We start from the raw sequence: 17,199 nt of genomic DNA on the forward strand, positions 1-17,199 counted from the left end.
TTTTCAGTGTGATCTTCAAAAGGGTGCATTATTCATGACATCCATCGTGATTCCTCCTAGAAAATTAAAATCACGGGCAACAAACTTGCTTACTTCTAATTACTATTTTCAGAGCTAATCATATGCAGGAGTCTATTGGAACCATGAGATTTTGATGTTACTTTTTTTTTTTTTGGCATGGCTTTGATCAAATACTGATCTTTTGGTTTTACTTTTTTGTCCTTTTGCTGATAGGAAAGCTGAAATACCCAAATGAACGTTAATTACTCATGGAAAATTCTTTATACACAAAACTAGATTCTACAAAGTGACTGGTAGGACAGCTGGTATGCAACACAGCAATAGTCCAAAAATGGTCGAGTTACAGGTATTCATGATTGATCAGAGGAGTTAGTCTTTTTTTGTGCTGTCCCAATGCAAAATGTGCCACCAGCCAGTTACGATGTGATTGGAAAAGTCTGTAAACTCATACGGTATATTCGGGTTTGGACAATTGGTGAGTGGATAAGTATAAGACTTGATAGTTTGCTACACTTATATGCTATAGTAAAAATACCTCATTTCTAAATTGTACTTGTTTAAGACATTGTCTGCTCTCATAATAAAAAAAAAAAAATGTGTGCTCCACGCTGGCAAGCTCTATCTAGAGTAGGTGGACCTAACAAAAACTGTGTTATCTGAATTTCCCAAATTAAATTACTTTAAGATACATTGCAAACCCTCAGATTTAAAGGAACCTCTCATTTTATGCTCTGCAAAATATGTTTGTCTGTTGTAAATAAGAAAAGTAAAAATGGAGAAATTAAGGAAGATGACAGCGGTGCACCAATTCTCTCCTTTGCCACCGTGAGGTTGCTGTCTTTACCAGGAACAAGTTGAGATCCTGTTTTGTTTTCAAAAACTTGCCGATTTGTGTGATGGAGTGTGATATAACTCTGTTCTCTAAGACAAATATGTACCTATATATACGTTTGTACATATACATGCTATCTCTTGACCGTCTTCAAAGTCCCGTGAAAGAGTGAAACTTGCTCTTGAGCACAAGGAGGGAGTCCGGGTAGGACGACTGACGTGTAGCGAGGTTTCCTCCCCTCCTTATTTTTCACCATGCCAAGCTATTTGGACTGTGTAAGCTGATCCCGTGGAAATAGCAGGAGAAGACAGGTCATACTTTGTAGTTTATCCAAAATGTTCCTGAGAGTCATCCTGTACTGGTTATGTCTGGACGCTTTGGAGTTACAGCATGACTTTTGTCAAATTAATTGGGTCTTTGGTGACCTTTCTGATACGTGGAACGGCCCTGCTCCTTATCACATTTCTGCATTGCATGACCTGATCATTTTAGTTTTTAAATCAAACTATGCTTGTTTGTGTTCTACCTCACAAAATTAGATGTACAAAAAGAAGACAAAAATCCTACAATTCACACATACATTTCATTATATTAATGCAAATTCCTGGTACTGCAAGACTTGTTGAGTATTGAAGACTGGTTATATATTCAAAGCCTGGATTTCAAAATTTCTCGGAAGCGGTGATAGCACAAAAGTCCCTGGGCAGATCTGAAGTTCATGCTTGGGTCTGGTTAAATTTTTTGGCATCAGAACATGTAATAGTTTTATAGCTATAAGACTTTAAAGTTAATGCCTGGCATCACTTCAAAACAATGTACAAGATCTATCATAAGTAGTCCTCTTATCTTATCTCGATAGCAATTTTATCCTGTAAATGATTTGAGAGTACAGTATTTCAGTGCTGTGGAAAAGAGCAAGGGGGTTTTTTCTGTTAAATCTTTACACTGCGAGTACTTTTAATGATCCTGGTTTATGTACGGGTGTTCTACTTGGAGGAAGCAAACATGAACTGTATCGCATGTTCTGCAAAGCACACGAAGAGTCCGTGGACTCGTTGGTCTCTCCTTTCCAGGGCACTCTGCAGAAGGTCTCTGTGCAGCTCAGCTTTTTAAAAAGCAACACTGGAGGCATCTTTGGTGTCATTTATAGCGTATCTGCAGTGCGAGTCCCTTCCCAGGTCCAGTCCTGACTCTGTGCCAGGCTTTTCAGCTGATGGGTTGCAATGCCCTGATTTCCTGGCATACAAAAGATAACTCAAAATATTCCCTTTCTGCTGCCGTAGCCGCCTCTGTGTTGATGTCAATCTAACATCCACATTGTGCACTTTGCTTCAAGTCAGCACTTGCGGTTAACAATGCCTTTATTCAAGCTGACAACATAACTAAGCTTTTAGTAAATGTGTAAGTAAATGTTAAGTGTGTATTCAAACATTCAACAATGACTAGGAAACTTTAAAAAAAAATCTTTGAAACTTTGTATTGTTTGTTTGGTGTATATCTGTTAGAAATAACATAGACTATCAGTTCCTTGGGGCATGACTGTTCTTTTGTTAAGCATATAACAAAAAGATCAAGGCTCTGAGGGACTGCCGTAATAAAAATAAATATATAAGAAGAACAATAATGACAGAATAAATTTGTCAATGCATTTTATGAGCTTGGTTTAGAAGCGATTATTTCTGAACTAAATAAAGACTGGATAGTTGTGGTAAAGTGACATGATCATAATACTCTTTTTATTTATTGCCATTTATACTTCATTTGTAGATCACATGCTACACTTTACTATGGGGCGGGAGGGGAGCCCCTCATCTCGGCGAGCATCCCGTTTCAATAATATGGAATAAATTTTCACTGCAAATTCCAGACATGGTTTTCCAGAGAGAGGATTATTCTTCTGGCTTAAAGGAAAAGTTATTGGTACACTGCAAAAGTGTTCCTAGGAAGCACAGGTCGTACAAATAAGATGAAGACAAAAATTGGAGACAAACGCAAATGCAATTGTTGCAATTGCAACATTTCCATTTCCCTTTCGATCTTTGAGGATATTTATTACATTTTTAGTACGAATTCTTGTAGCCTATAATAAGATGGAACTACTAAGACTTAACTAGTCCTGTTCAATCCATGGTGCTATTCTGTGCAGAATAACTTTACTCAATAAGGGTGGCCAAACTGGGTCTGTCACGTCTTAGCGACTCTCATGTATGGCTGGAAGCAACTGTAGCTGAAAAGCTGTACTGATACTGCACTGTTTTCTTAATCAGCTCATTGAACAACATTACCTATGAGTTTTTCTGCCATCCCGTGCTTCTCATGTGTGTTTTGCATCCGTTGGTGTTGTTTCAGGCCTTACAAGATGAAGTGGAAAGTTACCGCAATCAGGCACGGGCTGCAGAGAAGAAGCTGCAACGCTGGGAGCTGGAGACCCACGAACAGGTACCGGCTGCTGTCTCCCCTGTCCTCTTCCCTTGGGCAAGGAGGTTCAATGTTTAAAAATAATATCTTGCTTCAAAGCAAAAGCACATATTTCCCTGCAAAATTTTCAGCTAGCTTGCTTTTCTGTTTTTTTTGGTAATAAAAGAGAATTAAACTGTCTGAACCCTACAGGCAAATACTTATCTCATGCTCTCTATTTCAAGTTGGTATTTCAACTATTCTAGCTGTTAAATGATGCATTTATTTCGAACTGACTATAGTGTTTTAATAGAGGTTTCTGAGACTATTCTAACCTGTTGTTTAATGGCTTGTATGAAGAGACTTATAATTGGGCAAAAACTGAGCTAAAAATAATCTTTATTCCTGATCTTATGCATTCATTGTCCTAGCATGTTGTCTGTAAACAGTTCCATATGATTAATAGTGCTAAAATTATTCTGGGTACTTTCAGTGAAATCAGAGATTTAGTGTGCTTCAAGCAAAATAGTGTATGTAGTTTACAGACTAGTATTGAAACGGAAAGTCAACGATCTGCATTCGAACCAGATTAAATTGAAACATTCAGGAAAATATACAGGTGGTGGATATCTGAATCACATACGACTTCACAGGTTTCTAATACAAATTGGGTTTTGCAGCATTTGAGAACTTTGTTTGGCGCTGAGTAAACTTTATCCATAACATATATCCTATATAAAGCATTTCTAAGTCTATATCTGCAGGAATAGTAAGTTGGGGTGGTTGTAGAAGAGTAATAATCATTAATTTCAAATATTTTTTCCCCAGTTGTTGTAGTTCTACTTGCACATGGGAGCTGTCATTCCCCCTGGGTGTTTATGTTCATGTATTTCCTCTCAGGAGAGTCGGTGATTAGCTGTTCTGCTCTCTTCCCCCTCTGCCTCCCAAATCCAGATGTTGGGCCAGGTTCACCCTTCGCTGCAATGCTTGCAGCATTGGAGGAATTCGGTGTAATGAGTGAGTTGGCCTGCAAGCATTGCATTTTGGCTGCAAAGAGTCTCTGGAAAAGAAGGAGGAAAATTAGCTATTTGGTGCATGGTTGTCCCTCCTGGGGAACAGCACTGGCCTGCACACTATGAGAGTCCTCTTCCAAATCTCTCTTTTTTACTATGTTTTTCTTTAACCTTTGCCACTGCCATTTTGCTTTCTTCCTGACCCATTTTGAGAGAGGATCCAGAAGAAGAAACAAAAAATGACTTGTGAAATACAGAGGTAGAAGGCTAGACGTGCAGATTCACAGGATGGTCCCCCCTTTCTGCCTTCAAGGTTTTTTCTTACGTGAGCACCTGGTCTAAACTAACCTACAGCACTATGATGAAGGATTAGCTCAGCTGGTAATGTCCCGTTCCCCCGTACAAATGGAACAGGAATGTTATTTAAATGACATTGCACTATCCAGCTTAGAGCTTTTCTTGCAATGTGGTAATATGTTAGCAGACTTATGGTAACGCTCATATCTGAGTTTGTCAACGGTCTCGTCTCTGCCATTCATCTGTTGGGACTTTCTGAAAAAGCTGGAGCCATCGAGGATGTTTTTGTTTAGGTGGCTTTGGTCTATTTTGCAGACAAACATTTTGGAAGTTGTTAGTGTGACTGGTTAATCCATTAGTTATGCTTATCTTTCCAGCAGAAAAATGCAAAAATGACAGCTCTGACATATTTCCAGTTATTATGTCTTGGCCAGGCTACCTGTAAACATGTTCATCAAGTATTAACAGTAGCTAACAACTCATCAGCTGATCAGGGAGTTGAAATATTTAAGGCAGAAACTTAGAACTTGCTTTCTGCTTTTACCAAATATTGTCTGAATTGGAATTGCATAAAACATCAACATTTGCGCTGGCGCTATTACAAAGGCCACTTTCCTGAGCTTTTTCATGTCTATAATAAGGAGGAGAGAGGGTTAAACAGCTTCTGGTTTTCATTAAAAGGAAAAATCTTGTGTTTTGATTCTATAACAACAACAAACAAATGAATGAGACATGAAAAAACATTTTGTTGTGCTTTTAATTAAAAATAAAAAGCTGTTTCTCGTTATGGCTTGTTGGGTGGTATCTTAGTGCTCCATGTTTGTCTTTTTTTCAGTGCAATGTCCTTATAACTCTTCGGTCTCTAAGAGTGACTGACAGATCCACAAAGCTTAACTCTTTGTTACAGTAACCCTCTGGTGATTGCACAGAGTTAACCTTTCTTTATTATAATTATCCAGAGAGACAAAGACAAACTATCCTATAAATAAGGGGGGGAAGTACATTAGAAGGACTCTGATGGCAAGCCCTGAGCTGTCTGGAGGCGAGCGTGGTGCTGCAGTTGAAGACGAGCTGTTGTTTTTATGGAGCTTTTTCATTCCAACACTTGGTGTTCTTGTATGAACTTGTGTTTACTCCTGTTTACTTCGTCAATCCTCTTTGCTGCGTGAGTAGATGCAATCACGTTATATCTGTGTTGTTTCATCAGTGGTGCAGTATGGCAACGTTATCTGAATGATGAGTTCCAATCCCGATGAACGTACGTTTATCCAAAGTGCCCGGAACTTCTCCCACTTTGACTAACCTAAATAATTTTATCTTTTCCATAAAGGTTGTCCCGTCTCTGCTAAGCATGGTTTTCTAGGACAATGGTCCATGTGTTCAGTAATGCTACACTTCTAGATTGGAGTCTCAGAACTGTATCATCTTTCTTCATGTCACGATGCTGGATGTTTCCTTCAAAAATTAGATGTCCACCTTCTTGAGACATATGCAATGGTATTCATGGAAAGTGGCAAACCAGCAGTAAATAAAGTGTAACTCACACTTAATATATAGTTTTTTGTATGTAGGGGTTTTGATATATAGTCCCAAGACAGTTGAAGCAGTCTGGGAAGGTTCCCATGAAATTTGGGTGTGCCCAAACATTTTCCTTGCAAAGCAATGTTGAAGGTTCTTGTATCTCAGTACTGAGTAACTCTAGGAACCGGCTTCCCATCAACTAATCCCATTTAGGTTATGTTCCTGTATCGTATACTCTTGTAGTGCGTCACTTGGTTGTCTCTGATACATGCCTAGATCTAATGTAAGACAAGATTTCTGATAGAAAGACCTTTCATTCTACTAAAAATGTTTCTCTTTCTTGAGTCATATGGCTTTGTGCAGTTGTCAGTCATAGTTAAAAAATCTAAATTGTTCATACAGCAGACTTTACATCCTGTGAATGTGAAATTAAAAATGACGCACATCACTGAGAGCTCAAGCGTGTGCCTTAATGAATCCTGGAATTTAGGCACGTGCAACAGATTTTGCTGAATTGGGGCCTGTATAAAAGTTAATGGTAGTGATCATCTTGCTTTATTACCTAGATTTCTTTAGAATACCTCATGTCATTTCATTTCATATTCCTTTTTGTAAGGGTAATCACCCCAACACAGTATACTAAAAAGCTCCACGAATCTCTTTCAAGAATTACATGCAATGTTTGGTGGTTTTTTTTTTCTTCCAGAAAAAAGCCCCTGTTCTTTTCATTCCTTGTTCTGATATTTTTAACTACAGGGGTGGATTGAGTACAATGTAAAATTTCTAACTGGGGATAATAGAGGGAAAACTGTTCCTCATGTTCACAAACAACTGAAGTAGCAACGCTAGAGATACTCAAACACAGGAATACTCCTCCAAGCAGTCAAGTCACAAATAGAGTCTTAAAGGAGAGAGATTCTCTGAAGACAGAAAATCAATTATGTTCAATTCATGAATATTACTGAGGAAATGAAGGAGAATACCAATGTAGACTTCCAGCCCTTTAATTTCTTTTTTCTCAAATAGATTATAAAGAGGGGAGAAAGGAGTTATCTGAGTAAGGATATTGTAGAAGTATTTGGAATAAAATGGAACAGCTTAGTTTGTTAAGTGGATTTCACTCATGTTCAAATGAAAAAAGGAGTGATAATTGTAAAAGAGCTATGATTCAAAAGCATTCAGCAAGTTTTTATTTTTAATGTTTATTATTCTGACTTGCTCAATTTTTTATGACTGCTGGATATTTACCACATTCAGCCTAACTTACTGTTTCCATGCCAACTAAATATATTTGTTCTCAGACGAATGCTGTAATGCATCATCCTGAAATCTTAGTTGCCGTGTAGCACAGAGAACTTCTAACATTTGCCACACCTTCTCCTTGATGGGAACAGTGCTACTGCCTGCAGATTTGTGGGGCTGGGAGTAAAGAATCAGTAAGACAGAGATGAGCGACATATGCCTGTGTCCAGGGTATGGTCCCAAATAGTTCTTAATACAACGACGACTGGAGGATTTGAGGAATATTAATATCCCTTTAGTTTAGGGCTTTTGGTCCGTGTTTCTCTTCAGACTCATTTTTAAAGGTATCGTGGAGTTTTAAATGCAATCAGATAAATTCACAGAAAATCTTTGCCCTCACTTCCATCACCCTGCCCTGCTATATATGCTCTGGAAAAAACACGTGGAAGCGGTGGACTTTCCTCTGTCTGGAGGTGGGTGAACCGCTGCAGGAAGGTTGCTGCAAACCCAACCTCTCTCCTGCTGCAGGTGCCCCAGGTAACCACGACAGCCAGGCAGAGCTTCTGGGGCCCCTGCCTTCAATTTCCAGACTTTCTCAGACGGTTGTCTTTCTCAGGACGTGTTAGAGTCATCTAAAATCAGGCTAGAAAGCTCTAGGGTAGGTATTTAAAAATGAAAGCTTTGCTTTGTGGCCAGCTGCAGGTGAGGAGGATTTAGGCAGCCTTTGGTTTTGCAGAGCCGAGGAGCACTTTGGAAACTGAGAAACAAACAGTTGGCGCGCACTGGAGGCAGTGATGAAATTCTGCCATTTGCTCTGGTTGCTTCAACCCACGTCGCTGAAACACTTCCAAAAATTTTCCCCCAGAGACCCATTTCTGCTCCCACAGAAATGGGAAGCCGAGTCTGGATTTGAATGATCTTAACCGCAGAAGCGATTCACAGAGAGCAGCCCTTGCACTGTCACTGCCTGCGGACCGGGCGATTAACCCCTTGGGCGGGCAGCGCTGGCCCCAGGGCTCAGCAGGCTCTGGTGCGATGGGGAAGAGAGGGAGAATCGGAAAGAAGTTTCCACCGTGACTTTCAAGAACGGCGACACCCAATGTCGTCACGTTAAAATAGTTCCTGCAGTTTCTCTATGCGACCAGCGCGGACCGCAGAGGCTGTATTTGAAGAGCACTTGTTTCTTCTGCAGTTGTGCGAGGGTGAGGAGGGTCCTTCTCCTGTCCATCCATTGCTCTGCCGACCCCCCAAGCCCTGGGGTCAGGAGGGTACTCTGTACTTCAGCTGGTTTCCTCCCGTAAAGCATTTCGTACATGTATCTATATTGATAAAAGTGTAGGAGACAAACATCCCCCGGCTGGTAGCTGAAAATCTGCTGGTTCAATGTCTGCAGACAGCACAATAGAAAATTCCCTTTCTAACTCCTTACGGTGAACAAATTTCAAGTTTAAAACATTTTTATTGAAAAGAAGATGCTGAAGAGCCACATACAAGCGGTGAAGAATCTGATGTGAGTCGGAGCACACTGGCCAGGCTGTTTGGCGTACATAGACCAAAGCATCCATTTCTCAGTATGATGTTCTCTTTTCAGACTTCCCAATCGAGGCTGATGGGGAAAAATCAGACTGATTCTGGTTATATCTCTCTAAGGGACCTTTCATGGATATAGGTCCCCCTATAGGTGTATGGCAATGTTGACTTAGGAACCATAAAATGACCACTGACATTATTTGGAGCCCAGTTCTATCACTTTTACATTGGTTAGTGTCTACCATACATGCAATTCCATTAATATATTCATTAATCACGTTGATACAAACGCGCCCCCCCAATTTTTAATTAAGACTGTAACAATAAATCATAACTTTGCATTTGACATTTTATAATTTGTGTGGCATTTTCTTTAACAGCCTACTATGGAAGGAATGCAGAATTAAATCAAAAATAGTAAATTATACTGTATAGCATGAAGTTTCAGATTAGCAGAAGGAGATAGAAGCTGAGATTCAAGCACAGAAAAACAGATTTGCAGGTGGGATTTGAAAGGAGCTGGAAATCAATGGAGTTGAAAGTTCCCGGGAGCTCCATATGGCAGGAACTGCGGGAGAGAAGGCTCTCACTAACTCTGCAACTGTCAAAGGGAAAAGAGGTAGATGATGATGATGTACGTGTGGAAGTCAATGACCAAATGTTAGCTTTGGTAATCAGACACAACTGGAAAATACACAAATATATACCTACTTCATAGAACAGAATGAATTACCGGAACGAAGTGGCCAGCTGGAGAAAGACAGTGAAACAGAAACTACAGAACAAATAGTTAAAAGGAAAAAAAGAATTTTTACCAAAAAAGAATAGAAGCATATGCCGGCATGCAGGAATTAGAGAGTATTTAAAAATGTCAGTTTTCTAGCTCTTCGTCTTAAATGGTAGTGAATGAGAAAGAGATCTTTCTTTTAAGAGAGCAGCACATCATTTGAGAGCATCTGTGGTTTGCTTGCATATTATCAATTAAGGGAATTTTGTTCTTTCAGAAGTGTTTAAAGTAGGACTACAAGGGACAATGATGCTGGTATTTAATGCAGGGAATTAAAATAAAAGAAGAAATGGGAATGCATGGAGGAGCCAGTCAGATGACAGAAGAGAAGAGCAGAGACGCTTCATCTCCAGTGTGGGCTCTCAGCGATGAGTGCTTAATTAGTGAGCTGTCCCATTGATTTCTTCTAGGTGATGAGGTGCCTGGATGGAGCTAAAAAGGACTGGAGAAGGCCAGCTTTGTGCTGATCTTTAACATGATTTAAATGCTAAAGTATTATTTTGATTGCAATTTAATCAGCACCAAATGCCATCCATCAGAAGTCCCTCAGGGAAGCGCAACCATGGCTGTCTCCAGCACTACCCATCCTCACCCACCCATTCGTCACCCCACTCAGTCCAAAGCTGAGCAGACTCTTACCAACCGCAATGCTTTGTAAACCTGACAGCTTGTTTTCCAGTCGAGATGCTGGTTAGATTTTGGTTCTTGAAAGAGGGGAAATGGTGATAGTAAAAGTAGCTTCTGATTATTATCTACAAAGGTTTGCTTGTTCACACAGTCGGTGTGAAAATATTGAGCCTGATCCTGCGTGCTGCTGAGTTTTGTCAGCTCTCGCTGTCGTTAGCGAGCACTCAGCACCTCCGCGTATCACACACTGAAACCTTGACTTGCTGAACCACCCCGGGATGGAAAGGATTATAGAGAAGGTAACACATGCTGGAATGTAAAACTGAAATACATAAATACATTCCAGTGGTGGTGTCAAGGATGCTTATAGCTTTATTTCAGACTTAATTATCTGAATAGCGTATTAGGAATCGACAGAGCCAGAAATGAACACCATGTGTTTTCAGCTCTGGCCCGGCAGCGCTGGTTAGTGGCCGGACTGGTTTGGGTTTTGTTCCTCCAGGTCGGGGGGTGTGAGCCGTGTCTCGAGTCCCCTTCGCCTCGCGGAGGGGAGGACCCTCGTGGTGCAATAACGACCTCTCCGGCCGACGAAAGGACGGCATCGACAAGAGCTGAAGGAAATAGTGCTCGGGGACGAAGATGGCATCTGCGATGAGTCATTTGGAAGGAAGGGAAAAGAAGTCGGGGATCCTCCAAATCCCAGCTGGAACAATAGCGGAGCCCTGGAGAGGGGGAGGTCGAGAGAACAGCGCGAATTTTCTAGCCACAGCATTCCTGGTTGTTCTATGGTGTTGACAGTGAAAGCTTTTATTCCTCTCCAACTCGCGTAATCCCAAGAATGCTGTTCTTGCCATATGCAGCCCACTGGTGTTTTTTTTTAAAAAAAAGCTTTGCTCGCCTTCCCTTCCTTTGCAGCTATGAATTATATAGACTCGGATTGCTTAACTACAAACAGAGGATTTTCCAGGTGGGAGATCTTGGTTAAGAAAAAAAAGATATCGAAGTACGAGCCACTGAAAGAATAAGGCCTCTTGGATGCAGGTTGGAAAAAAAAAAAAAACGACTTGGAGCAGAAAGCTCAGTGTGCAGCGAGCAGCTCGGCGTAACTGGAGGTCCCCGCGGATTAGTGAAACAACAAGGCAAAAATGTTTTGGACGCTCAGATGGTTTACTAGCTAAAGACAGAAAAACAAAGAGGACGGCTAAGCCACCAATTTATGTTTTATTGAAACTGTCAGAACAGAGGAGGTTCTCCAGCAGTATTTTTTCAGTGGAGAACAACATGGTGTACACTTGACAAAATAACTTGCTCAGCTGATCTTGCTCAGTTACTGTTTTCAACTGAGCCAAATTCATGCAATTTATAGCATTCATTACTTCTCTTAAGAACTTGAGAACATTTGTATCAAATTGCATTCTATTTCTCTAAATCTGGAAGAACAATATTTCAATGTACATTGCACAGTAAGAATAGCAATTCCCACTGCCTGAAATAAGAGAGTATGTGCACTAAAAAGCAGCGGATATTCGTATTTGATTATATTGTGAAATGACAAATGTTCAGACCTAGCTCTTCGTTGAAAAAAAGGATACTTCGTTTGATCCTTTGTTAGGAAAAATTGTTTCAGAAGATTTCAAGCTCCAATTAAATATTCTTTTACAAAAGAAACCTGAGAGATCTGAAATTTAAGGAAATTGCAGATTTTGGTAGATTTGGTTCCTCAGTTACAGACATTGCCCAGCGTCCCCCAGGCCAGCTGATGGAGGAAGGGGCCCATATAGACTTGTAGCATTTTTCTGGGAGTAGGGCTACGCTCACTTTATGTTTAGGAGTGCTGAGAAGCACAGGAGGAGTCGCTGCAGTTAGGAAGAACACAAGCATGCAGTGATTAATCATTACTTTGACATTTTTTGGTTTGTTGTTTGTTTTTTTGTTTTTTTGTTGATTGGGGATTTTTTTAATTGGTGTGGCATCGTAGTAATTTGTCCTTCACTTGCCCTTTTCAAAATGCTTTCAGAAAATTACTTCAGCAGTCTTCACACCACCTGAATGAAGTTGACCTATGCAATATTATTCTTATTATTATCCTCATTTAGAAGAATGAGACTTTAGTCTGAGATTAAATGATTTGCCTAAGGCTGAAGGAGTTATTTTTACCTTTTTGGTACCCTAACCTGTCTTTAGATTTATTACAGCAGATCTTTCGTGTCTTCTTTCAGAGATGTGTATTGCAGAACAGATGTGTAACCTTTTTAAAGAGATTCCTCTTTTAAACAGCATTATAACATACCATTGTTTAAGTAATACAGGAAAGGATTTGAGAGAGGCAGGAAATCACTTTTCTCATCTTACTCCCCCTGAAACGTGGAGAAAATTTGATAATTAAATTATCCTAATTATGCCTTTTGGTCACTATCCTAGTGTTTCCTGGCACAGCTGGAATTATTATCCTTCACAAATATTATAAACAGGCAGAAATTAAGATACTAAAAAAACCACAACACCTTAGTTAAGTGAACTGCCTTTTGATTCTTATCTGACATAAACAAAATGTTAACTTCATGCCCTTCGAGACAAGATATTTTTTTTTTTAAAGGAACTTGAACAACTCTTCTGTGGTCCCTTCATTTGCTTTGGCAACCTGTACTTCAGAGGTTCTTTTGCATTTTCATTATGCTCCTCCTGTCCTAATAAAGTAATTTACAGTTGGGAGATCTGGAGAAGATTGCATTTGTTTGGGTTTTTTTAATTTAATTTTTTTTTTTTTAATGAGACGTGGATTTTGCACTAGGGCCAGTGTGTTCTGGTTGATAAACTCAGCATCACAGACGCCTCAGAAGTAAGAAGGGGAGACCTGGCTATCGCAAACCTGAATAAGATATAGCATGATTATGGCTGTATAGCAAAGCGTAGAAGAGAAGCAGAATATCCTCTGCTTTGCAGGCTGTTCTTAGCACATGGACTAAAATGCATCTGGTCATCTTGAAGATACTGTATTTCTCCTGGATGTGCTGAAGTTGTTTCTTTCAAAAAGGAAGGAGAGTGCCTACAGTGCAGCTCCGTGCCAATGGGACTTGTTCCTGATCGGTCCCGTGCTCCCATCTGCTTCTAACCCAGCCCCACAAACATCCCTCTGAAGCTTTTAGAAATAACGAGTCGCTGCAAAACTGAATTCTGCCACCTGAAAACTCCTTGAAGAAGTAAAATTGAAACTCATCTTACGCTACTGAAAAGCATTGGGCCAGGCCTGACCACTTGGTTTGGAAAGCTCAGGTTTGGATATTTTTCTTTTGGGCATCAAAGCCAACTTTTATCTCTTTGGAGAATGGTCAATGCCCAACTGTGACAAGATCTCATTGTAGTCTGTGAAATTATAACTTCCCTGCTTTTTGCATCACTTTGTAGAATTGTGTGAATATTTGTCTCTTTTTTTCTAATTTATCGTGTGACTAAGCATACGTGAGCTATGTGTGGCAACTTCAGCTTTCAGTTGTTTCTACTGACACCAAAGATGATTGATGGCAAAACTTTAAACCTCATATGTTAGCCACCAACCTGAATAAACAAAGACCAGTGTGGCAGCTTAATATTAAAAGCTATAAAACCTTCCTGGGGGTTCATGGATTAAATCAACTCACCAAAATGAATTTTCAAAAAAAGCTTTCTCAGGACTGAAGAAAAACGAACACAACAGTAAATGAAATAGAGCTATCCTCATCCAGCAGACTAAAGCCCTCCTGAGGGCTGAAGAATTGCAATTTTAAACATCTCTCAAGAGTGCAAGAGGAGACACAGTATTTGTGGATCCTAGGGAGGCAGCTTGAGGCTATAAAAGAACAAAAAAGCCTTTAAGGCACAAAAAAAAAAAAAAAATCCCTGCAGACATAGCTTTCATTGGTCAAAAATAAGTGTTAAAAATAAAAACCTTCCCCCATTAAAATTAGTATACATTAGCCCACTGTATGTTATTTTTCAGTTATAAGAAGTGATTTAGATTTTTGCCATGCACTATTTTAATCTCTTGGGTCAATAAACCTTGATAGTAACTTCAGCCAAAAATATCAGCATGTTGTTTATCATAATATGACAGGAAACAGCTGGGATCTTGTTTTCATCTTATTGTGATGCAATTATTAGTGAGCACAGTTGAAAGTAACATATTTTGTCTTAGCAAGCAAACAAATTGCAGTTGTATCCCAAAGAACAGTTTTCACTGCAAAAAAAGTGCATGTCTTCTCTCTGCAATAGAGTAAGAAATCAGCCCCAAGCAATGCTTCAGCTACCGGGGCTTGTTTCTCATTTTCTTTCTCCATTTTCAGCCGACCCAGTAATATATATCCATACTTTAAAGCACAGAACATATTTCTTCCTGACTTTCCAAGAAACACCTTTGTCAAAAGGCAACAATCCCCTTGCTGCTCTGCAGAGTTAATAGCAAACATTAACAGCATTGTGAAAGCATGTATTTAGAGGACACTTGCAGATTAAACTATTAAAACCACTGAGGGGTTGAAAGAAGACTGTTGCACAATTAGAACATTATTATTTCATTCACAGGGCTGTATTAAAATTTGTGTTGCATCTACTGAGAATGAAACTTTCTTGACTTTCCTCTAGGGAAAATTGTAATAAGGGGCTCTTGCTCCGTGCCTGGCACCTGAGGAAGCCGGTGGGAGTCCTAGGTGCTCTGTAGGCATGGCTAGATCGTGGTGTAAGGAGTTATATCGGAGTCCAGGCTCAGCTCCTGACACGTGCATCACGTGTAAATGCAGAGCTGGAGTGCGAGCCAGGCCCCTGCGATGGAGTTCCTGAGGTGGTTGGGTCACCCCAATATATTGGCAAGGTGATCATCCAGATCCTCTTACTCCTGAAATAGATCTTTATTATTCAAAATTCAGGAAATAAAAGCATTTTGCTGTTCTAGCTGCCTCTTTCTGCTCCCGTCTCGCCAAGAACAAATGGAACATGTTGAATTAACTGAAATATATGTTTCTGCTCTATCAAGGTCCCCACCCAAATGAGCTGTTGGCTCAGAAAATATTTATCCTGGCAAAGCACCTATGCATAACTTTGTAAGCCTTTATAGAAATAGTAGCATAGATTTATCGGCGTAACTTTCAAAAACATAAATTTTGATCACTGGCTTATATACAAGCAGAGTTCAAACAAGGTTTCCTGTCTCACCATTTTTTTTTCTTTAGATTTGCATAGTGGCATCACTTACAGTTCACAAGGAAAGCCTCTAATTGCCTCTTTGCATAGAGATTTGGAGATTTCTTCTGCATGTCAGAATGGCTCATAAACAGAATTTTCCTAAAGTTTCATCAGATTGTTTTATTCCTTTTGTATTGATAATTGTATTATGCATAATGCATATTTTGGCATGACCTGCTTTTTCCGTACGATGGTAATTGGCACATCTTGCAGCGAACTTTGTGTTTGGTTCTCACGTGCGTAAGCATGTGCGCTCCTTGCAATCTGGGAGCTGGAAGTTGTAACTTGTGCCTTCTTCAGATGTAAGACTGAGGGTTTGATTTGTGGTTGCAATGGTAGATTTAAGCAATTTGGTAACTAAACCAAAATTAGCACAAAATGGCGTTGGTGTGTAAATCATTGGAAAAAGATTCAATTTGGAAGTTTAAAGATATTTTATAAGTTAATCTGATATTGAATCCCTTTTATCCTTTATTTACATATTCAGCTGCTAATCCAGAAAAACACCTAAGTATGTGCTTAATTTGAATTAAGCGGTTAATCCTATTGGAAGTTAAGTACAGATGTGAGGCCCTGATTCAGCCAAGTAATAAATTGTGTGAGCATTCCCGCACGACTCGATGGACAGAGCTGAACCAGGGTCTCCATATTTTTCCTGGGTCAAGATTCGGCAAATACAACCACACTGGAGAGATACGAAACACAATCCTTCCAGCTGATCTGTCTTCATGTAACACTGCTTTGTAACTGTACTGTTTACTCAGCATCTGTTGAGTAAGGTTATGGACTAAAATCTCCTCCTCTAGGTGTAACCGTTTTGGTGTGAACATCCGACCTTGTAACATGTCTAAGATGCTCAAACCTCTTTGTTGAAAGTCCCATAGCCTGAATGAAGTTGAGGAAGACACAAAGTGCAATGAAAAATAGTTGCATGATGAATAAAAAAAAGTCCTTAAAAGCACCTAGAAGTTGAGAAATTCTGTAAAAAAATCTTGGGAAACAGTAATTCACTTGTCTAAGGGAGTAAGGGGCAGATATCACTCTCCTGACCTGGCTCAGATCCCACCAAAGGCAAAAAGAAAACTTCTGACCATCAGTTGGCAAAATGTATGTCTGTATAAATCCTCTGTTGAGCTAGATTTAGGAATGATTTTTGCTTCTTCAGACCGTGTCCCAACAAATGCCTTACTCTTGCCTTTTAATGATTTTTTTCCTCCTCTCCATATATTCTTTATTCTTATGTTTTCTTTTCCCTTTCTTCCTCTTTTTTACCTCTTTTGCTCTTTATAGGTCTTTGCCGATCTTTCTTCTCTCTCCTTCCCTTTCCCTTGATATCACAATTCTGCATTTACTTGGACTCCAATTTGGGCAAAAGAAGCAAAAATGTTACGCACCGGCTTCCAAGAGTAGCCATTTATATATAAATTTCTTTTTGTTCTGTTACAGATGACCCATATACGACAACAATATGAAACCACACTCAAAGGTTTGATGCCAGCATCTTTGAGACAGGAACTTGAAGACACTATTGTATCTTTAAAATCTCAGGTAAATTCTTATTATTCATCTTCAACTTTTTAGACTGGATAAAACCCATCTCTTCTAGAGAAGATAATATGACTATCTAAAATTTGGCCAAAAGTACCGATTAAGTCTCAAAAACGAATTATGGCAGCACTCACATGCTTCTCACTCATCTTTCACAAGGCTTTTCTCTA

At 39.6% G+C, this 17,199-nt stretch overlaps 1 protein-coding gene across 4 annotated transcripts in view; it reads left to right on the plus strand.

The window, feature by feature from the left end:
• The window catches only part of CEP112 (centrosomal protein 112), a 175,393-nt gene that overhangs the window by 154,093 nt on the left and 4,101 nt on the right, over positions 1-17,199 (plus strand). For 3 of the 4 annotated variants that reach the window (XM_030014876.2, XM_030014875.2, XM_030014873.2), the window contains 2 exons: positions 3,203-3,292; positions 16,928-17,029. In XM_030014876.2, coding sequence (XP_029870736.1) covers positions 3,203-3,292; positions 16,928-17,029 — 192 coding nt within the window. Of the gene's footprint in view, positions 1-3,202; positions 3,293-16,927; positions 17,030-17,199 lie in introns of those variants that run through there. The other variant, XM_030014877.2, reaches the window with a different exon arrangement.

Source organism: Aquila chrysaetos, chromosome 5 (assembly GCF_900496995.4).
Source record: "Aquila chrysaetos chrysaetos chromosome 5, bAquChr1.4, whole genome shotgun sequence".
NCBI lineage: Eukaryota > Metazoa > Chordata > Aves > Accipitriformes > Accipitridae > Aquila > Aquila chrysaetos.